General features: G+C 33.5%; 4 protein-coding genes across 4 annotated transcripts; 1 reads left to right on the forward strand and 3 right to left on the reverse strand.

Moving 5' to 3' along the window:
- Positions 1–1,359: 1,359 nt before the first annotated feature.
- LOC112416659 (CENP-B homolog protein 2-like) lies at positions 1,360–5,128 on the forward strand. The gene is made up of 2 exons (XM_024770966.2): positions 1,360–2,370; positions 5,057–5,128. The coding sequence occupies exons 1-2, from the start codon at positions 1,360–1,362 to the stop codon at positions 5,126–5,128; spliced, it is 1,083 nt and encodes a 360-aa protein (XP_024626734.2).
- Positions 5,129–5,498: 370 nt separating this feature from the next.
- On the reverse strand, positions 5,499–6,150 carry LOC25498791 (protein SLE1). Its single transcript, XM_024770358.2, has 2 exons — positions 5,952–6,150; positions 5,499–5,870 (listed from the first exon to the last, which is right to left on the reverse strand). Exons 1-2 carry the CDS (start codon positions 6,067–6,069, stop codon positions 5,650–5,652), a joined length of 339 nt encoding a protein of 112 aa, XP_024626126.2. The 5' UTR covers positions 6,070–6,150; the 3' UTR covers positions 5,499–5,649.
- A 3,202-nt stretch (positions 6,151–9,352) lies between these two features.
- LOC25498792 (pentatricopeptide repeat-containing protein At1g10270) lies at positions 9,353–10,573 on the reverse strand. The gene has a single exon (XM_013593735.1). It carries the CDS (start codon positions 10,571–10,573, stop codon positions 9,353–9,355), a length of 1,221 nt encoding a protein of 406 aa, XP_013449189.1.
- Positions 10,574–17,394: 6,821 nt separating this feature from the next.
- LOC25498793 (pentatricopeptide repeat-containing protein At1g10270) lies at positions 17,395–18,603 on the reverse strand. Its single transcript, XM_013593736.1, has one exon. The coding sequence runs from the start codon at positions 18,601–18,603 to the stop codon at positions 17,395–17,397; it is 1,209 nt and encodes a 402-aa protein (XP_013449190.1).
- Between the last annotated feature and the right edge of the window lie 3,161 nt (positions 18,604–21,764).

Raw genomic sequence — 21,764 nt, forward strand, 5'->3', positions numbered from 1 at the left:
TATGAACTCTTGGTATAAGCACTCTTTTTGTATGAAGGGCCTATTTGGATTGACTAGTTTTGGGCGTATGGTATATGCACTTTATAGAGGTGTTTGGGTGAGAGTATCACAAGAGCTTATGAGCTCCCATAAGTTGTTTGTCATAAGCTCTCCTAACAAGCTTATGAATTTGACCCTAACCACAAACCTCTTTGTCATATCCCTCCTTGCACTAGTCATATCCCTAGTGCTGTTCCTCTCTTCATACCCCTCTTTGCTCCTCAACTCATGTATTCATCAACGTTCCTTGTATTTTGGGTCGATTTGCCTGCTTTTTATGTCATGATTTTTGCATGTTCCATTCATTTCTTCATGTACGTGGTTTTTTCTTGTTCATCCATGATTTTTGTTGTTAAATTTGCTTGTTTATGTTAAATGTAAGACACTTCTCACATTTGCAGCAAAAGTAATATTTCTCAAAAGAGATGTCATTGGCAGATTAGCACTTCATACACCATAATTATAAATAATGACCAACTTGTTGTTTTTGCAACAAGTGCAATATCAATCTTCATATTTCTCAAAAGTTTATAAGCTAATCTTTAAAACTGTCTGCTTCATCATTTCAGTGATTTTTATATTTGGTTTAAGGATATCTACTTGAGGCTGGTAAACCGTATTATTTACAAACATATGACGTTGCTTAAAACATGATAAACTGTTCCTTTTTTTCCTTTCTTAATTTATTGCGACAATGTTACATGACATCCATCTTTTTTGAGTAACTTAAACCTTCTTGGTTGTCAGACAAGTGACTAACCATTGTTGGGTTCTTGGTCCGTTGGTTAGTTGTTAGGGCAGAGAGTTAACCAACGGACTAAGAATTTGTAACTTTGTTGTGTCGTAGTTTGTTTGTCACCCTGCATATAAGGTTATCATATAGGCTTATACTCTTCATTTTTCTGTTTTTCCCTATAATTTGTTGCGAGGTTTCTTTTTTGGAAGCTTTGTACAAATTGTAGACATATATCAAATAGCTAGTCTCTTAGAAATTGAAATGTGGATATTATTCCCTCTGCCTCATCCATTCCACTTACAACAACATTCATTATATCATATGTTTATGTGTATAATACATAAATTCAATAGCTTGAGCACTCTAAATAAAAACCACATCATAATAAAAACCACATCAAAGCAAACAATTTCTAGTAATTACAATTAATATACTTAATATTAATATGTATGTATAAAGTACAGTAGAAACTCTATAAATTAATAATGTCGGGACCGGAGAAATTTATTAATTTAGAGAGTTATTAATTTATCGATAAATTAATAATTATTAATTTAAAGAGTGGGTCTGTTGATGTACAAGACATGGAGCATAAATTGGTATCGATTCGAGAGAAAATTGATCAGTTCCCTATGAAAGATGTTTTCAATATGGATGAAACTGAGTTGTTTTATAGGCTACAAGCTGATCATTCACTGGCAATAAAACAACTTGAAGGAAGAAAACAAGATAAAGAAAGGCTGACGGTAGTTATTTGTTGCAATGAAGATGGCTCTGAAAAAATCCCTCTATGGATTATTGGGAAATATGCAAAGCCTCGTTGCTTCAAGAATGTCAACATGAATAGCTTGGATTGTCAGTATCGAGCTAACAAAAAAGCATGGATGACTAGTGTGCTTTTTGATGAATATGTTCGTTCATTTGACCAAATGATGCATGGTAGAAGAGTTCTACTTGTGGTGGATAATTGTCCAGCACATCCAAGAAATATTGAAGGGCTAAGAAACGTTGAGTTGTTCTTCTTGCCACCCAACATGACATCAAAGATTCAACCTTGCGATGCTGGGATAATAAGAGCTTTCAAGATGCATTACCATATAAGGTTTTACCGCAAAATATTGGAAGGTTATGAGGTGGGACAAACTGATCCAGGGAAGATAAATGTCCTTGATGCTATCAATTTGGCAATCCCAGCTTGGACGATGGATGTTCGAAAAGAAACAATAGCGAATTGCTTCCGACACTGTAAAATTCGTTCAGCTAGTGACGTTGTAGGAAATTTGGATGAATCCACTTTTGATGAAGAAACTCAAGACCTCCAGACTATGATCAATCAATGTGGCTATCGTAATAAGATGGATATCGACAATCTAATGAACTACCCAGGTGAAAATGAAGCATGTTCGGAGGTTCAGAGTTTAGAAGATATTGTGCGTACTATCATTGAGAACAATGCAGAGGATGACGACAAAGATGATACGGTGTCTTTGGAGCCTGTTACGCGAAAGGAAGCACTTATGGCGTCGAACACTCTTCACAACTTTATGATACAATACAAAAATACAACACCTCAGCTATTGGATGCAATAAGAAAAGTTAGAGATGAGCTCCAAACAGACTTGAACTTTAAAGGAAAACAAACAACTATTAAATCATATTTCAACAAAGTGTAATATTTTTTTTTTCAGTTTCTATGAATTATTAATTTATGATTTTCTTGGGACCGAAAATTATAAAGGGATCTCCCAAAAAATTATTATCTTATTATTTTATCAAATTATTCAATTTTTTACACTGGTCCAAGTCGGGACCGGACAAATTTATTATTTTAGAGAGTTTATTAATTTACCGAGTATTAATTTAAAGAGTTTCTACTGTAGTGACCAATGCATCAATGATAAAATAATCAACATCACCACCAGAACGGAAATCAGAAAGTAAGATACAACTTGATTCAATCGATCCAAGGTAGCCATTAAAAAAAAATAAAAAATACGATTAAACTAACATAAACAAATGAATACAAAGGAGGACACAACATGCAGAAAATTAAAACAAGCATAAACAAGGCCGAAGAAAAAGACACAACGTATGTGAATATTATGTGATCATGCTATAGTGTTGTGAACAATGTTACTGGTTGAGGAAGAGATTGAACGGATCAATACACGCATGTCCCGGTTTTCACATACACCATCATTATTGATGCTATGTACCTCTCGTGTACATTGTCACAATAACAACGGTGTATGTGAACACCATAACACCCGGATGAGCCACTAAGAGCATTGACTGGTAGGCCATGGTGGAGGCAAGTGGAGGAGTAGGCGGAAGAGTGACATGTGCTTTCTATTCTGACTCAATCTAAAACCTTAAACTTTGTTTTTATTAAAATTTTCATTTGTATTGGGCACTTCCACCATGCTACCGCCGCTCTAACACGGATATAGAATCAGAAATCAACATAAAACAAATGAAAATATATAAAAATATTTAATAGCTCAAAAATATCAAAAAAATGGTCGATTAAAAAAATCTAGTTATACCAAGGGAGAGAGAGGGATAGTTGATAGTTTTGATTCTACTGAATGTAAGAGACGGAGAGATTTTTTGGAAAAGAGGATGTGAGAGCTTAGACTTAGAAAGAGATAGCTTGAGAGGTAACCAAAAAAGAAATAAATAGAAAGAAAAGGTCTTTGTGTGATAGTTTTTACTCAAATGAGGGATATGTAACGGATGAGTGGGATGGATATATGTAAGGAAATTGCTTCTTAAACACCCGAGGCAATTGTTACAAATTATTTTTGTATAAAAACCGTTTAAGCAATATAAAACATCTTTTTTGTATATTTCATAAGAATACCATAGAATAAACCTTCTATCTATATATTTTCGGTAAAGTTATTCTTAATGAATTTAATAAACTTTGAAACAAACACCCTCTTAAAGGTGTATAATATTGTATTTGTGATAAATTAGTGATATGAAAAGAAAAGAGAAATAGAGAGAATGAGTTATTGAATGAATGTAGAAAAACAAAAGTGTATAAATATCATTGTTGTATATATAAAATGAGTACCGATATTTATACAATTATTTTGTGAGAACTTTTGAAGAACAATAGAAAGATTATGAAGAGGTGATCGGAAAGAGTAATAACAAAACGAAAGTATGAGAAAGGAGTTGCTTAAAAATTGTCTAAAATATTTCTACAAATATTATAAATGAAGATTGTTGGTAGTGAAAGCTAATAGGAATTTTTTTTTTTTAAGTAAAGAATATATATAAAAGATCAATATAATTTAACAATTTTCCTTCCGATTAACATACTTCCTTCATCCCAAATTAAAAACAAAATAGTAATGATATTTATATAACTACTCTCTCCCCTTAAATTATGTGTTATCTTTAATACTTTTTTTGTCTTAAATTATTTGTTTGTTTTATAATATTCATAGAACTTTTATAATTTTTTCCTAAAACATGCTCTTGTTTATTACATTTCAATCAACTAACTATGTTGCTAACGATTAATTAATAAAAGTATTTTAATAAATAAAATATATTTTACATTAAAATAAACACTATTAATAATTTCCTCAATAACTGTGTAAAACTCAACACCTAATTTGAGATAGATGAAGTATTTTATAATAATTTTGGAAAAATCTTTTTCTTTTATATTTTGAATATAAAAGATAAAGAGAGATGATGAGAGAGTAAAAACACAAGTAAAGTATGAAAGAGATAGTTGATTCGAAATTGTTATATAAATATCATTTTTCAAAAATAAAACAATCATTTTTTTATCTCAAATTATAAAATAAAATAAAAATCAACTTTATCCTATTTAATCAAGTTTTTTCCAAAAATAAAATAGATTAATGTGTACAAAATACGCAATCGTTTATCCATCAACATGCTTACAAATTTTACCATCAGGCTTTTATAACTACGCTCCACCTCACTTATGAGTATGATTCTTAAGACTTGGGATCAAAATCGCAATACATGTGTCAATCGAAAAATAAAAAAATATAGAGAAAGATAAATTAATGTTTATGATTAAAAAAAATTATTTTAAAAAATATTATAAGAACATAGATTAAATTTAAAAAATTCAAATAAATCCTACAACTCCTCCCCTTCCGTCTCCTTCAACTTTGATTATATGTTCTCAATTTATTGTCCAAAATCCGAATCCTCCCACCAATAAAAATTGCTTGAGCTTTGTGACCATAAGGTTAATGCCAAAACCTGGATTTTGTGTTGATTTATTAGGAATCAAGTATAAGGCAGAGAGGACAGATATTCAAAAGTAAAGAAAGCATATCACTTTTTGGTAGATTGTAAAAAAGGGCGCAGACCCCTTTCGTTTGTTTGCTATTTATTTTTCAAATTTATAATGTAAAATGAAATATGAGAAATGCACATAATAACAAAGCTAATAATACCAAAACAATATTCCACATTGTTAAGCAATAATATAGTTTGGTCAATTGGTGTGTTTATCATGTAAACAAAGTGTACTTTCTCTTGTTTTGTATGCTTATACACATTAATTATTATTATTTATTTTTTTATAAGTTTCTCTGGTGTGTGAGAACGACCTTGCTACCTTGTGGAGGGAGGTAGAAAACAAAAGTCAAAACACACAAGGCCACAACACAGTTTTTTGGTATTTAAATTCTCATACTTCAATAAAAAAAAAATAAAAAAAAAGTTTAAAGATAAGAAAACATCCATTACATAAACCAAAAGACAAGCCATTGGCATTTTAGCACTTCATACACCACAACTTATTGGTATTAACAAACAACATGATAAGTAAAACAGAACACCAGAACTCAAAACATGTTTTCTTCTTCTTTCTTCTAGTCATTCCTAAACTTGGATTCATCAATGTCTATTCCTTCCTCAGCAGCACGTTGTTCACCAGACTTATCCATAGTACTGAGTCCTCCTTTACGGCCCATTTCTTGATACCCTTCTCTCCCCATCTGCTCTTTCCTTGTCTGCCCTCCTTTTGTTCCCATCTCTTGATATCCTTCTGACCCTAACTGCTGCTTCCTTGTCTGCCCTCCACGACTCCTTCCTACACATACATTCAAATCATATATAGTAAACAACAAAAATTGCAAAGAAAAAAGTGAATATATTAATCATTAATGCATGCCTTCAGCAAGGTGTTGTTGAGCTTCAAGACTCTTTCCACCTGTGCCACCAGGAATAACAGTTTCACCAAGCCTTGCCCTCTCCTCAAGTTCTTCACGGTTTTGTTGTTGAGACGCCATAATACTACGATTGTTCACAAGATAAGATAGGATAGAGAAAAAGAAAGTTTCATATATGGTTTTATTTATAGAATGCAAAACGTGCATGGAAAGTAGTAAACTAATGCATGGCAATTAATACAACAATTTTAATTGGGAAAATCTAGATGGAACCAGTTTATGAAAAATTATGAAGTGCTAAGAACTATGATGGACACGTGCAACATGTGTGGCTTAAGGACAAAGATGACACGGTACAAATGTGCCACTGTGAAAATGGCATGTCATGACACATAGGATTTTGGCACAGGGTGAACTCTGGAAAAGTAGCAATCGGTTGCGGTGGTAGCTAGCTACATCTCTTTTTTGAGTTTGGAGGCAGAAAATAAGAGTGCTTTGAAGAGAGGAAGGAAAAATTTAGAGAAAAATTCAGAAACAATACTCTCTTTTTTCTTGTACTTTGTGACAACTGACAACATCACATGAACTATGAATGTAACCAATTGTGTTATCGTTTGTACTGAATGATTTATTTCATAAAAATAAGTTGATATGTTTTAGGAGTGTTCTTTTTGACATGGAAAATAGGTAAGTGATTACCGAAGAAATTCAATCATCATCATGAGATAGAAAACACTGTTCCAGTGTTTTTTTGAGAGGTCATGAATAGCAAAAGCATTAAATCAATTTTAAAAATGAGACACATTATAAGGCATCATGATTATATATGGGGCAAGTCCCATAATTCTCACGAAAAAGCCTCTTAATTCTAAAACTCTGCACAACGTGAGAAGAATCAGGTTTCAAATTTTGCAAACTCCTTTCAAATTTTAAAACAACTAAACTTGCATAAACAAGCTACTAATACTTAAAACGCAACATGCAGAAACTTAAAACAATCGTAAACAAGGCCAAAGAAAAAACAACATGGGAACAATGTAAATAACTAAACTGGCACCAAAAAGCATTATCAACTTCAAAGCAGGGTGCATAACGAAACAAACACACAAAACGTGCTATCAATGTTGTCATCACATGAGGCAAATAATGGAAGGTAAACGTGGGGATCATCTCTCTGTTGTTTCAATCTCTCCATTGAGTAACAAGCAGTAGGCAAAATCAATCCATAGAGTAGTACCCCGCGTAGTCTAAATGCATCAAAAAGATAATTTACAAAATAACCAAAAAGTTAAGCCAAAAATATATCCATAGAGTACTAAAAGAGCTCTATAAAGTGCATATACCAAAAGAGCCCAGATACTCCCAAAATTAGTAAATCCAAAGAGGCCTTTCATACAAACAGAGTGCTTGCTTATACGGAGAATTCATAAGCTCTACTAGCTACAATTCCTTTGTATCAAAATCAAATGTAATAAGAAGCAACCGTATTATATACATGATAAAAATTGAAATCCTTAGGGCAGCTTCTAATCCCACCCGTGTAAACATGAAATCGTTGCTGATATTATAGAAAAGGAGCCAACATCAGAAAAAACTTAATAAACCATAAAATCTGAAAATTATAGGAGCGAATGGTAAATTATTAGTAATCAGTCAACGCATCATCAACCAATTTCACTGAGGAATGTTACCTGTTCCATCTATCATATTAAAAAAAAACGGCTCCTAGAGTTGCATTTGTTGCGAGCACTCAAATCGTCAAAGCCAAAGGACTACTAGCTTCGTTGGAGATTTAACTTAGTTTCCTTTAGCTCTTTGGCAACACACTCAGTCATATGAAGAAAAGGGACAGGACATCCCTTGAATATGTGTTCATATCAAGAATGTGACACATTATGATGTGTGACCAAGTAACTAGCCCCAGAATTCTTAAGAAAAACCCTCTTATTTCTAAGACTGTACAGAATATGAAATTAATCACGTTTTGAATTTTGCAAACTCCTTTCATAGGACAGAAACTCCTTATTCAACAGTGGAACACAACAAAACAAAAACGGAATGGATTTTAGTTCATCTAGTGAACTCGGCTCTAAAGTTATCTTATAAGAAAATTGCACAAGAAGTTAGGTACACTCATAATCACTAAGAAGTTGGGAAGTTGCACTGCTACTGCAGCCTTCTGAAGCTATGAAAAGGAATGAAAAAAGAATCTAAAATGAATGAAGAGTTAAGTCACCTATGCACAGGTCAGTTTACAATTATAAAAAATCATCATCATCACCAAAACAGAAATCAGAAACTAAGATGCATACATATAAAGCACGTTGCAGATGAGAAAATGAAAACAACTAAACTGGTATAAACAGGTGAGTACAAAAGACACAAAACATGCAGAAACATAAAACAAGCATGAACAAGGCCAAAGAAAAAGACACAAAACATGTGAAAAGTAGATGAACAATCTAATTAACTAATTTGGCATAAATAAAAGCATTATTGACTTCAAAACCTGCTATCACTCTTCTCTTCACGTGAAACAAATAAAGGAAGGTAAACTACATGAGGATCATCTCTCTATTGTTTCAACCTCTCCCCGCCCCTTTCACCTTAATAATCAATCCATCTGTTGTGTACAAAGCAGTAATATGTATACCAATCCATCCTTTTTATACAGCTAGGTATTGTATCCTATAGCATGCAAGAAAAATAAACCTTTAGAATCCTGCACTAAGAAATCTAAATGCTTCAAAAGATCATTTACAAAATAGCCAAACTTGATACAGTGTTGCGTCTAAATGCTTCTAACGACATATTTGTATATGAAGGTACATATTCAGTAGCTGAATGTGTTCTTAGGAATCTCGATGCATTTGAAAGTAAACAAACTAACTGAATGTGTGCATTTCATATGCAGCTATGTTTCTCTAATTGACTCTTCCATTCATAGTCATGAACATTGGCAATTACTGAAGATGACACAGAAACCATTGACCCTGATTTTGTGCGTTTTATTCCTAATCAAAGAAACTTACTCTGTTCTAATGTTTATAAGGATGCAGTTTCTTTATTTGAGAAGAAACTTTTGATGCAAATGTGAGAGGTGTCTTACTTTTAGCAGGAACAAGCAACAATAAAAACCATATATCACAACAAAAACTAGTAACAAGCAAATATCAAAATGTTTGTTTGGATCTAAAAGGGCATAGAAGCTACAATTGGACAGAACAGAATATAGGATTCACTGAAAAATTTAAAGACCCCCAAAAATATTGATGTACAAAGACAAAATATGCTTAGGGTGTAGCTTAGTTTATGTAAAATGTCCTACTGTTAAATGTTAGGATGTAGTGCTTTCCTTTTGGGATTGGATTCAGAATCCCTTTGATTCATCATTCTTCTTATTTCAAAGTTCGATCCGAGTTGGACCATTCTTAATCAACTCAGCCTCGGCCATTTTGTTATTTAACATGTAAGCATCATCTTTCCTACCCATTCTCCTATATGTATCAAACAAAATTGCATATGTGCTTGCATCCGGGGTCATAGACATGGAGTACATATCTTGAAATAGATTCTCAGCTTCAGACAACATATCATGTGCACAGAAAATGGAGATGAGCTGACAGTAGCCATCAACATCCAAGAAAAAAGGCTTAGAATCAGGTTTGGTTCCAACTTTCTTCAAAGTTGCAAGGGCTTCATCAACCTTACCGAGCTTCAAGCATTCCTCGACCATCAAAGTAAAAGTGTCAGAGTCGACACCATGAAAAGTGGAAGGCGTGTGATTGTCTAACATGTCATGAAACAAGTCCCAAGCCTCAGTTTTCTTTCCATACTTGAGCAAAACCTCCAAGAGAACATCGCCAGTTTCAGGTCTCATCCTACACTTGCGGTTCAATAAAGACTTATAACACTCCATGGCGTCCTTATCTCTTCCTTGCTTAAGAAACCAATTCATGTAAGTGGCACTCACAACACCATGGTGGTAATATGGACACCTTATCTTAAGCTCATCAATAAACTCATTAGCCTTATCCAAATTTCCCAGTTGAGAACAAGCCAATGTCAGATTATTATACACCGAGGAATCGGTATGACCCGAGTCTAATAACATCTCAAACCAAATGTCACTGGCGTCCTCAATACGACCAGCATTGATCATACATTTGGTGATAATCTGATAGGTAACCAGTGAGGGTTTGATAGATGCATCAGCCTTCATTTTCCGAAAAACATCGAGGGCCGCATCAATGCAGCCCTCATCACAATATGCGTTGATCATAAAGTTATAAGAGACAATGTTAGGAGTAATTTTAAACGAGTTAAAGAAGAACTCGTACAAATCAAGAGCTTCGTTGTGTCTTTTTGCGCGGTGCATGGCACCGATGATGGCGTTGCAGGTGAACACCGTCGGACGATTCGTTGCTGAGAACGCCGACTGGCGGGCCATGGCAGAGGCAGCGTCGAGGTTGCCGGAGCGAATCAATGACGTGACACGCGTGTGGAGTTCTTCAGGAGGAGGCTGAGGCTCCGCCGTTGCTGCTTGTTGAGCGGAGGAAGTTGAGAAGGAACGGAGAGTGACGGCGGAGGAACGGCGGAGGAGGAGGTGGCGAAAGAGTGACATTGTTGAGTTTGAAACCCTAAAATTTCGTACTTTCTATTTTGAAATGAAAATGAAATGAATTCTTCTAACATCTTTCTTCTTATATATACTACCACCAGCAGAATTGTCTTAACACCTTTCTTAATTAAACCTGTTTAGTTTAGTTTGAGAAGATGAAGTGTATTTATTTTCATTATGACTTGCTTGTTTTGACCCATACTAATTATGACTTGTATTTCATACTCACTTCAGTGGCATTTTAGTGTGGGAATGGAAAAGAGTTTTCCACACGAGAATTTTAACTATTATATAAATGAGAAATATTGATTTTATCATAGTTTCTTTGCATTATATTTTAAGCTTTTACAATTTTTAGAATAGGGTTTTTTCAGAACTTTTACAATTTTAAGCTTTAAAATTCGTAAAATAAAATGCAAGTAAAATAAAAAACAGAAATAAAAAGACACAAACATAAAAATAACTCATTTTATTAATATATGAATAATACATTACAATAATTTTCAAACTTTTTAAACTTATTACATAAGATCCTCAATCTATTTCTAATCTCTTAAGAGTCTAATTCTAATCTCCTAAGAGCCTAACCACTGTTATGTGATAGGACATAGCAGTAGTTTGCATATTGGAGGAAAACCGGAGGAGGAGGGAAGAGGAGGGTGGGAAGAAGAAAACAATGCCCCTGAGAGAGGTGGGGGGTGCTCAAACTTACGCCCAGGCAGGCCAAGCTAAGAATCACACTGACCCACATGACCCTCAGATGAACTGCACTTCGTTGCAGCGCGGTTCCGTCCTCATTAACCGTTCATACAAACCCTGAAAGTTTTCAACGAGGCCCTTATCTATGAAAGGCCAATGATGGAAAACCATGGTTGTAGAAGGAAGAATAGGAGGAGAGGGTGGGAGAGGATGGTGTGAGAAATGGTGGGGTTTGGAAGGCTATTTATAGGGAGGGGTGGGTCAAAAACGGTTGTGAGGCCATAAATGCAGTCAAAAAACATGATAAAACGCATTTTTTTGACCTGACCACCGACAAAAACATGTGGTGCAGACCACCGGCCATGACTGATGCATTCCGGAATATAAAATCTAGAATGCACATCTGTTTTCCGGAATACATTTTCCGGATTCATGCGATAATGGTGAACGAGGGAAAAGTTGGCACTTCCTGTAGGGCTAAGGACATTCCAGAATGTAAAATCCAGAAAGATTCAGAGTCATTAATGTGGGTTTGGACGGTTACAACCACTGACACGTATTCATTGATTGTATTAATGACCTAGGACTTGTTTTAGGCTATAAATAGGCTTCCATCTTCAACAAATACCTTCATTCTTCACTTCACCTCTTTTCTTCCATTTTCTTCAAATATTTTTAGTTTTTTTAGGGGTGTCGATGGTGTCATGGTCATTGTTGACCGTTCATAAGAACCCTGCAATTGCAATGTATTGCAGCTTGTGTGGGTTCATATAACGGTCAAGAGACCCTTGACATCAAAGAAAGACACAAAAAAGCACATAATATCTGGTCCGGATTTCGTATTCCGGAAATCACTAACAATCTGGTCCGGGATATATAATCCAGACAAAGAGTATTTATGAAACTTCTACAAGGCGCGCGAGAAGGCAACGAGGTAGGAAACATAATAGGTTTTTTTTTCTTCACGAATTAATCGTTTATTTGTTATCATGGTTAGTTTTTAAAAATCCATGTACCTTTACCTTTGATTTTTTTGATATATTTTCGGATTTTGTTTTCCTTCATGTTTAATCATATCACCATGAATGGTAATTGGATCAGATTTTTTATTTTATTTTATCATTTAGATCGATTTGTGAATGCATTTTTTATTTATAACAAAATTATGGTCCCGTTTGTTTTGGATTCTTTTGAAGAAAAAAAATATTTTTTTATCTAAAAAAATCACTTTTTTATTTTGTAGTGTTCGTTTTAGATTTTTAAAAAATCCATTTTGTTAAAAAAAATCATTTTTAGCCTCAAAATGAAAAGCTATTTGAAGTAGCTTTTTCAATTTTATTTTTTTTAAACATAAGGAACTCAAGTGTAAGAGCTTCAAATCTTTAAAAAAAAAAAAAAAAAAAAATTATAATAGTAAACAAACATAAATAGCTTTAGATTTTTTTTTAAAATTTCTAAAAAAAAATCTCTAGATTCTTTCAATTCAAATTTTGAAACCGAGTCTGGAAAAAAAAGGAAAACTGAAAATGATTTTGGTTATGAAAATGGTTGAAATAAATTAATCAATTTGAAACCCAATATTCAATTAAAATTGTGCAACATGTTGTTAAACAAAAGAAAGAGGTGGAAGCAAAACAAAAAGGGTATCCCAAATTCTGGAATGAAAATGAGAGGATACAGTTTGTTGAAGATGAACACTGTGGATCTTGTAGTTTGTTGGTGGTGGACAATGAAGAAGATGAATTGTAGAGGTTGAAGATAGTGAAATAAAAAATAGTTAAAATTTACTTTCCCATAGTGGGAAACTCTCCCATTCCCACCCTAAATGCCACCACTATCTCCGCTCATTTTCTTTTTATAAGACTCATTTGATATTTACAATTATATTTTTTTTTTTTATCAACATATCCTATTTATTCTATGGGTCTTGCTAACCAGCATCCTCATGGTAATGGTTAAAGAATTTTTAAATAGAAATTTTATCTTAGAAATATAAAATGTTACATTTGATAAAGTAATGATTACACAATTTTTTCATAAAAACTTATTTGTTTTGGATGCTGAACCATTACTCTTGAAGCAGTAGTTAGCTTTCTCCTTATTTTATATCTTTTATTTCAATCAACATTAAATACTATGTTCAAAACATACACTAACATTCTCTCTTAAAAGATAAAATTATAAAAACAATTGTAATTACAAAAAACTTATTATCACTTTCAAATTTCTTAATTCCCGTTATTTTTCCAAAAATGTTATATAATTAGGGACAGATGTAGTAATAAACATAACACAGATTCATCAAGGTCGACCAAACATCTTGAAAATAATTATTCACATTTAATACTCGTATAAACTATACTCTTTCTATCTCACAATACATGTCATATTTGAGTTTTACACGATTACTAAAAAAATGATTAATAGTGTTGATTTTAATGGCAAAATGTGCATCATTTACTAAAACACTCTTATTAATTATGATCATTAGAATAGTTAATTTTAATGGAAAAATGTGCATCATTTACTAAAACACTCTTATTAATTATGATCATTGGAATAGTTATAGATGATTGAAATACAATAAATATAGGTATGTTAGTGGGAAAAAAAAGTAATAAATGTTGTATTGTTCAAACTTAAATCTTAAATCTTTGTATGGTATATCCATGCAAGCCTTGATTTTTTCGTAGATCATTAGTCGAATCAAACTTTCTTGAATATCTTCGAAAGATCTGACCAAGCGTCCAACTCGATCCTTCCTTCAGCATTGTATTGACCAAATATCGAGAACATGGTTATGACGTCGTCATCGTTCCTGAACTTCATCTGAGTGAACCAGCCACTTTCATATGTGTAGGTCGATGGACGACGATACTCAACACTTTTCATCCTCCTTATGTCTCTATGGTTGATTCAACGGTTAATTTGGTCCATCTTATCTTTCAAGCCAACCTGGTTCTGTCGTCTTTGCATGACACTGTTTGTTTTGATTTTCCGTCTTTGTGCAACGCATTTTTGTTTTTATATCTTAGTGCGGTGTTTATTTGATTAAGGTTGAATGATTAGCTTTGAGCAAGTGCAAATCAAATTCAATGACTTCGGTGTCATCAACGTTGCTGATCCTGAGACATGAATATTCTACATACTTGAATATAGTCATATTTGTAGGCATAGATACTCTGTTGGTTTATGCTATTAACATGGATGTTGTTGGTTTGTTCGCAAATTCATCATTTTTATTTTTAGTAACCTTGAAGATGTATTATATTGATGTGCTTTATCAATTTGAATCTATGTAAAACCAAACACATTTCAATATTCTAAAAATTGACATGAACTAATCATAGAAAAATGACATGTTTTTTAAGTTGGCGAAGTAAATGACACGTATTGAAAATCTAAAGAAATATTGTAAAAATAATATGAAAAAAAAAGGAGTATAATGTTATTTTAGGTGTAGTTCCGCACATGGCTTTGTAAAACACAAATTACTGCAAAAGTTTTTTATTTTTAGGGTGCAAAGGATTTTTTGATATCTTTTATAAAAGGCTTAATACATCATTTGATCCTTTAACTTATTTTTTGTTTCAATTTGGTCCCCTAACTATAAAGTGTTTCGATTTAGTCTCATAAATCTTTTGCAGTTTACTATTTAGTCTCTTTCGTTAGTTTTTTAATGTTTAATATTTTTGATATGATTTCAACCATTCGATTGCAGGTCCATTATATTTAACCTTGTACCGCCAACACGTAATTTTTTTCCTTCCTTCATCTTCTTTCTTCTACCACTTCTTCATATTCATACCAAATTCATCAACATTCATATAACAACTAGAAGAAAAAAAAAATCAATATTTAACTCACAAATAAAACACAACAATTCACAGCTTCACTTCTTCCTAGTTCATTTATTCCTCCATTACATTAATCTTCTCATGAAACACAAATTCATTTCTTTCTCCATCACAACCACCAACAACACTGTTTCGCTCCAAAAGATTGATTTTGTATGACTTTAAAAAAGTTTAATTTATGGGTTTGAAGGATTGTTATTGTTTGATTTTCTGGGTTTGATTTTGATGATATTATATGGTGTTTGAAATATAAATCACAAAGGGTATTTTTGTCCGACAATTATTTTCCTTTTGCAGAACTAGAAACGCATAGAGAAATAAAAAAAGATTGCTTTGGCGTAAAACAGAAGACAAAAGGAGAGAGAAGAAATAAAAGCAATAATTGTGTTTGTTTGTGTCTATTCAAAAGTCACACACACTTTTGCTTTTCTTCTTCGCAACCTCCGAGAATTTTTCATTCATCCTTTTCAACATAGATACGCATGTTTCTGTTTCTCTCCAGTCTCTTCAAAAGGTTGATTTTTAATGATTTTGAAAAAGTTTAATTTATGGGTTTGAAAGATTGTTGTTGTTTGATTTTTTGGGTTTGATTTTGATGATGATATTATGTGTTGTTGTTATTGATTTGATTTTCTGAGTTTAATTTATGGATTTGATTTATGGGTTATATGAAGATTGACTAAGAAGTATGAATGTGATGATGAAGGAGATGAAGGAAGAATAAGAAATAAGAAAAAGGGCTTAATAAGTCATTTGGTCTCTTAATTAATTTCAAGTTTTCATTTTGGTCCCATAACTAATAAAATTCATGTTTTGGTCCTTCAATTGTATCTCCGTCGGTCAAATAAATCTCTGACTGTTAAGTTTAACCCCAAATGCTTATAGTGAACTAACTTTAAGGGTGGTCCACTATAGACCTTATTAAATCTTTAATTTAAACCGTTTGATATATTTTTTAAAAAGATGACCATTTGATTATGCATGTCTATTATAACTTACCGTGTACCAACAACTAATTTTTTTCCCTTTCTTTCTTCATCTTCTACCTTACTAATCTTCATCATCTTCAACTCACATTTTCAAACATTCATCAAAGAACTTCATCGAAAAATATCCAGAAAAATAAATGTTTCATATCTATCACAAATCACAAATAAAAAACAACAAGAACCATATCCAATTTCATCTCCAATTTCAACTTCAACAATTTCAATGGAGAAGTGATTAAAGACTTAGTGTCGTTTGCATAATTGACATTCCTTTCACTAAACATTGCTGCTATATTCAATTTAGCCTTATGGGTCATATTTTTTTTACTTATTCTCTTCATTAACTATCAGATCCAAAATCTCGATATAGCTACATCTCACGACGACCAAGCTGCACCTGGTGCTACAATAACTCATGTTTGTTATTGTTTCCAGAAACAAATTGCAGCTTATTGTTAATGGCCAGGCATTGAAGAGATAAAGGGTCGAGGAAGGGTGGAGTCTTGAAAATGGGTCATGCGTGGTGCAGTGGCGGAACTGGGGTGGCAAGGGGGAGCCACCGCCACCCCATTATTTAAATGCTTCCTGTTTATCCCACAAAATAGCCAAACTTGATACAGTGTTGCGTCTAAATGCTTCTAACAACATATTTGTATATAAAGGTACATATTCAGTAGCTGAATGTGTTCTTAGGAATCTCGATGCATTTGAAAGTAAACCAAGTAACTGAATGTGTACCTTTTCTATGCAACTATGTTTCTCTAATTGACTCTTCCATTCATAGTCATGAACATTGGCAATTATTGAAGATGGCACAGAAACCATTGACCGTGATTTTGTGCGTTTTATTCCTAATCAAAGAAACTTACTCTGTTCTGATGTTTATAAGGATGCAGTTTCTTCATTTGAGAAGAAAACTTTGCTGCAAATGTGAGAGGTGTCTTACTTTTAGCAGGAACAAACAACAATAAAAACAATGTATCACAACAAAAACTATTAACAAGCAAATATCACAAAATGTTTGTTTGGATCTAAAAGGGCATAGAAGCTACAATTGGACAGAACAGAATATAGGATTCACTGAAAAATTTAAAGACCCCCAAAAATATTGATGTACAAAGACAAAATATGCTTAGGGTGTAGCTCAGTTTATGTAAAATGTCCTACTGTTAAATGTTAGGATGTAGTGCTTTCCTTTTGGGATTGGATTCAGAATCCTTTGATTCATCATTCTTCCTCTTCTTTTTTCAAAGTTCGACCTGAGTTGGACCATTCTTAATCAAGTAATCGAACCAACCACCTTGAGACCACCCTCCATCATGTTGTTATAAGTCATGTAAGCATCATCGATCCTATTCAGTTTAAAATATCTGTGAATCAAAAACGAGTGTGTCCACACATCCGGAGTCATAGACATGGAGTACATCTCTTGAAATAGATTCTCAGCTTCAGACAACATATCATATTCATCGAAACTGGAGATGAGCTTAGAGTTGCCATCAATATCCAAGAAAAAAGGCCTAGAATCAGGCTTGGTTCCAACTTTCTTCAAAGTTGCAAGGGCTTCATCAATCTTACCAAGCTTCAAGCATTCATCGACCATCAAAATAAAAGTGTCAGAGTTGACAGCATGAAAAGTGGGAGGTGTATGATTGTCTAACATGCCATGAAACAAGTCCCAAGCCTCGGTTTTTTTTCCAAACCTGAGCAAAATCTCCAAGAGCATATTGCAAGTTTTAGGTCTCATCATACACTTGCGGTTCAATAAGGAGTTATAACACTCCATAGCCTCCTTATCTCTTTCTTGCTCAAAAAACCAATGTATATAAGTGACACTCACATCGCCAATGTAATAATTCGGACACCACCTCTTAAGCTCATCAATAAGCTCATTAGCTTTATCAACATTTCCCAGTTGAATACAAGCAGATATGATATTAGCATACACAGTGAAATCCGCATGGCCCGTGTATAACATCTTAACCAAGATGTCACGGGCATCCTCAATACGACCAGCACTGATCAAACATTTGGTGATAATGCGGTAAGTAACGGGTGAGGGTTTGATAGATGCATCGGCCTTCATTTTCCGAAAAACATCGAGAGCCGCGTCAATGCGGCCCTCATCACAATAAGCATTGATAACAAAGTTATAAGAGACAATGTTAGGAGCAATTTTAAAGAGGTTAAAGAAGAACTCGTACAAATCAAGAGCTTCATTGTATCTTTTCGCACGGTGCATTGCAGCAATGATAGCATTGCAGGTGAACACAGTTGGACGAGTTGTTGCTGAGAACGTCGACTGGCGGGCCATGGCAGAGGCAGCGTCGAGGTTGCCGGAGCGAATCAACGATCTGACGCGCGTGTGGAGTTCTTCAGGAGGAGGCTGGGGCTCCGCCGTTGCTTGTTGTTGAGCGGAGGAAGTTGAGAAGGAACGGAGAGTGACGGCGGAGGAACGGCGGAGGAGGAGGTGGCGGAGGAGTGACATTGTTGAGTTGAATGAAACCCTAAGATTTCGAACTAACTTCTGATTTTGGTAAATGAAAATGATACAAACTCTAGCATCTTTTTTCTTATATACTACCAGCACAATCGTCTTAACACGGTACTTTCTTAATTAAACCTGTTTAGTTTGAGAAGATGAAGTGTTTATTTTGCTTATGACTTTGTTTTGACTTACATTAATTACGAACAGAGATGCTATTTAAAAACAAATCGAAAATCAATACTACCGCCTTTTTTTGTGGGGGGATTTTTTAGATGGATTACCGATATTTTTTCTTACGAGACCAATACTTCTTAGCTTGTGTTTGGATTAGCTTATTTTAGAGTTTATATAAAACAGCTTACGTAAATAAATAAGTTTTTATGTATTATTTATAAATTTTTAAGGTAGTTTATGAAGACATAATTTTCGTTAATGATAGCTTACAAATTAAAATAAAAATTTATCTATTTACATAAATTATTTTTCATAAGCTCAAACCATCTACTTAATAGAAGAAGAAAAATAAATAAAAACATTAAAATCAAGATAATCATTGATTGTTACAACTTTTTAAATGTTTGTATAAATACACCTTTATAAAAATTTATGAAGTATTAATATATTTTTTTTGGGTGAAGAGTGAAGTATTAATATGAAAAAGAAGAAAAAAAAAAGACAATGGGAGTTAAAAAATATTTGATCATAGTATATGTATAAAGAGGGTATTGTTAGCATAGTAGATATGTCAAAAATATACTTTTAATCTTATTTGTCAAAAATATTTTATCATAATATATGCCAAAAGATGGTATTGTTAGCATTCCTTCCGTATACAATAAAGCGTAATGAGAAAAGCGGATAGATGAACACGTTAGTACTCGTTTTTCCGTTAGAATTTCATAAATTTCAATCATTTTAAAAATTCTTCAAATCAATCATTCAAACAAATTCTTCTTAAAAAAAAATCATTCAAACAAATTTACTTAAAAAGATTTGAAGAATTTCCACAAAAGATTACCTTACCTCAAAACATTCCCACAAATTCAATCATACTCTTTTAAGACTTTCTCATACTCTCAAAAGACCTTTTATTTTTCTTTTCTTTTCTTTCTATTGTTTTTCAAAAGAGGATCCAATGAGGAGCTATGCTAGAGTGTACATATATGCCTAAGCAATACCACTTCTGAAAATCGATTTCATGACTCTCAAAGAACAGTAGAGTTAATAAGCTCTACTAGCTACAAACTATCTACATCAAAATAATTGATTAGAGTTCATAAGATGCACTAGCTACATCCTTCATATCAAAATCAAATGTAAAATCAAGCAACTGCAAAATAACCAGCTTCTTATCTATCCCACCAGTACAAACACGAAATCCTTACTGATATTATAGACAAACAACGAACATCAGAAAAACCTCAATGAACCATTATCATATAATCTGAAAATTGTAGGAGCAAATAGGATAAAGAGCAAAGACTAAAATCCGAGAATTCAGCAAATGCATCAGCAACCTGTTTCATTGAGGAATGTTACCTCTTCATCTCGGTTTTAACAAGCTGAAAAGGTTTGAAATTCACCCTTACTCAAAGTCTCATCTAATCACTTTTATCTATCTCTCGAATCCTCAAAGCAAAAGGACTAGCAACTTCAAGGGGCTTTAACTTAATTTCATTTATCTCTTTGGCAACACACTCATTCATATGAAGGAAAGGGACAGAACATCCCTTGAATACTTGTTCATATAAAGACCGACACATTACAACATTTGACTATGTAACTAGCCCTGAAATTTTAGGAAAAACCCTCTTATTTCTAAGACCTTACACAATATGAAAAGAATCTTAGGAAAAACCTTCCAAACACTCTTAAAAACTTCAGCGAAAATATCACGAATCATAGCTAGGTTCGGCAACTCTCGGCTTTCATCCAACAAACCTTCACCGCACAGTCCCTTGATGACAACCTCATAGCAAGTGGGGTCTGGCACGGGTAATTGTTCTCCCATTTTGCTCAAAATGTGTGCACAATTCATAGCTTTACCATTCTTAATCAATTCATTAAACACTCTGTTGGCCAAGGTTGCAACCACCTTGAAACAACGATCAACCATTTTGTTTAAAATCTTCAAAGCATCGTCAATCTTATCGACTTTCAAATACGCATCAATCAAAGTCAAAAGACTCATAAGACTCTATAGCTTCCTTAAGCAACACCTCCAAAAGAGCATTGCAAGTTTCAGGTCTCATCCTAAACTTGTGGTTCAATAAGGAGTCATAAGACTCCATGGCTTCCTTTTCTCTTCCCTCCTTAAAAAACCATTCCATGAATGTGGCATTCACAACACTATCATAAACCAGACACTGCATTTTAAGATCATCAAAAAGCTGATTAGCCTTATCTAAATTTCCAAGTTGAAGATAAGCAGCTATAAGATTATTGTAAACAACTGAATTGGCGTATGCCATATCTAACAAGAGCTCATATGCTTCGTCAATGCGACCAGCGTCAATCAAAGCTTTGGTTAGAAACCGATAGGTTACATTTGAAGGTCTCAAATGCGAGTGAGCCTTCATGCTCCGAAAAACATCGAAAGTCTTCGTCGCAGTGAACCTTGATGACCAAGTTATAAGAGGTGGCGGTTCTAACAATTTTTGACTGGTTGAAGTAATCAGCGAGTTCAACAGCTTTGTTGTATCTTTTTGCGCGGTGCATGGCAGAAATGACGGCATCTCAATTGGACAGAATCAAAGTTCCCAACAAAGTACATATACATGAAATTGAAATTGAGAGGTCATGAATACAAAAAGCATTAAATCAGGCATCTCAATTTTAAAAAATGAGACACATTATAAGGCATCATGACTATATATGCAACAAAGTCCCATACAAAAACCACTTATTTCTAAAACTCTGCAGAATATTAGAAGAATAAAGTTTCAAACTTTGCAAACCCTTTGATGAGACAAAAGTTTCTTATTCAATAGTGGAACAGAGCAAAGCAAAAAAAGGAATGGAATTTTGTCCATCTTGTGAATTCAACTCTATAAGTTTTCTTATAAAATTGAAAAATAAGTTAAGGTACCCTCACAATCAATAAGTTGGGAAACTGAACTGCTACTACCTACTGCAGCCTTCTAAAGCTATGAAAAAAAATG

The sequence above is a fragment of the Medicago truncatula genome, chromosome 7 (genome assembly GCF_003473485.1).
Source record: "Medicago truncatula cultivar Jemalong A17 chromosome 7, MtrunA17r5.0-ANR, whole genome shotgun sequence".
Lineage (NCBI taxonomy): Eukaryota > Viridiplantae > Streptophyta > Magnoliopsida > Fabales > Fabaceae > Medicago > Medicago truncatula.

What these genes read in the sequence shown, in the direction of transcription:
- LOC112416659 (XM_024770966.2), top strand. Translation starts at nt 1,360, where the DNA reads ATGGAGCATAAATTGGTATCGATTCGAGAGAAAATTGATCAGTTCCCT. An exon ending in TATTGGATGCAATAAGAAAA is followed by an intron (nt 2,371 to 5,056) that starts GTTAGAGATGAG and finishes TTGATTTATTAG; the next exon opens with GAATCAAGTATAAGGCAGAG.
- LOC25498791 (XM_024770358.2), bottom strand. Translation starts at nt 6,069, where the DNA reads ATGGCGTCTCAACAACAAAACCGTGAAGAACTTGAGGAGAGGGCAAGG. An exon ending in TCAACAACACCTTGCTGAAG is followed by an intron (nt 5,871 to 5,951) that starts GCATGCATTAAT and finishes ATGTATGTGTAG; the next exon opens with GAAGGAGTCGTGGAGGGCAG.
- LOC25498792 (XM_013593735.1), bottom strand. Translation starts at nt 10,573, where the DNA reads ATGTCACTCTTTCGCCACCTCCTCCTCCGCCGTTCCTCCGCCGTCACT.
- LOC25498793 (XM_013593736.1), bottom strand. Translation starts at nt 18,603, where the DNA reads ATGTCACTCCTCCGCCACCTCCTCCTCCGCCGTTCCTCCGCCGTCACT.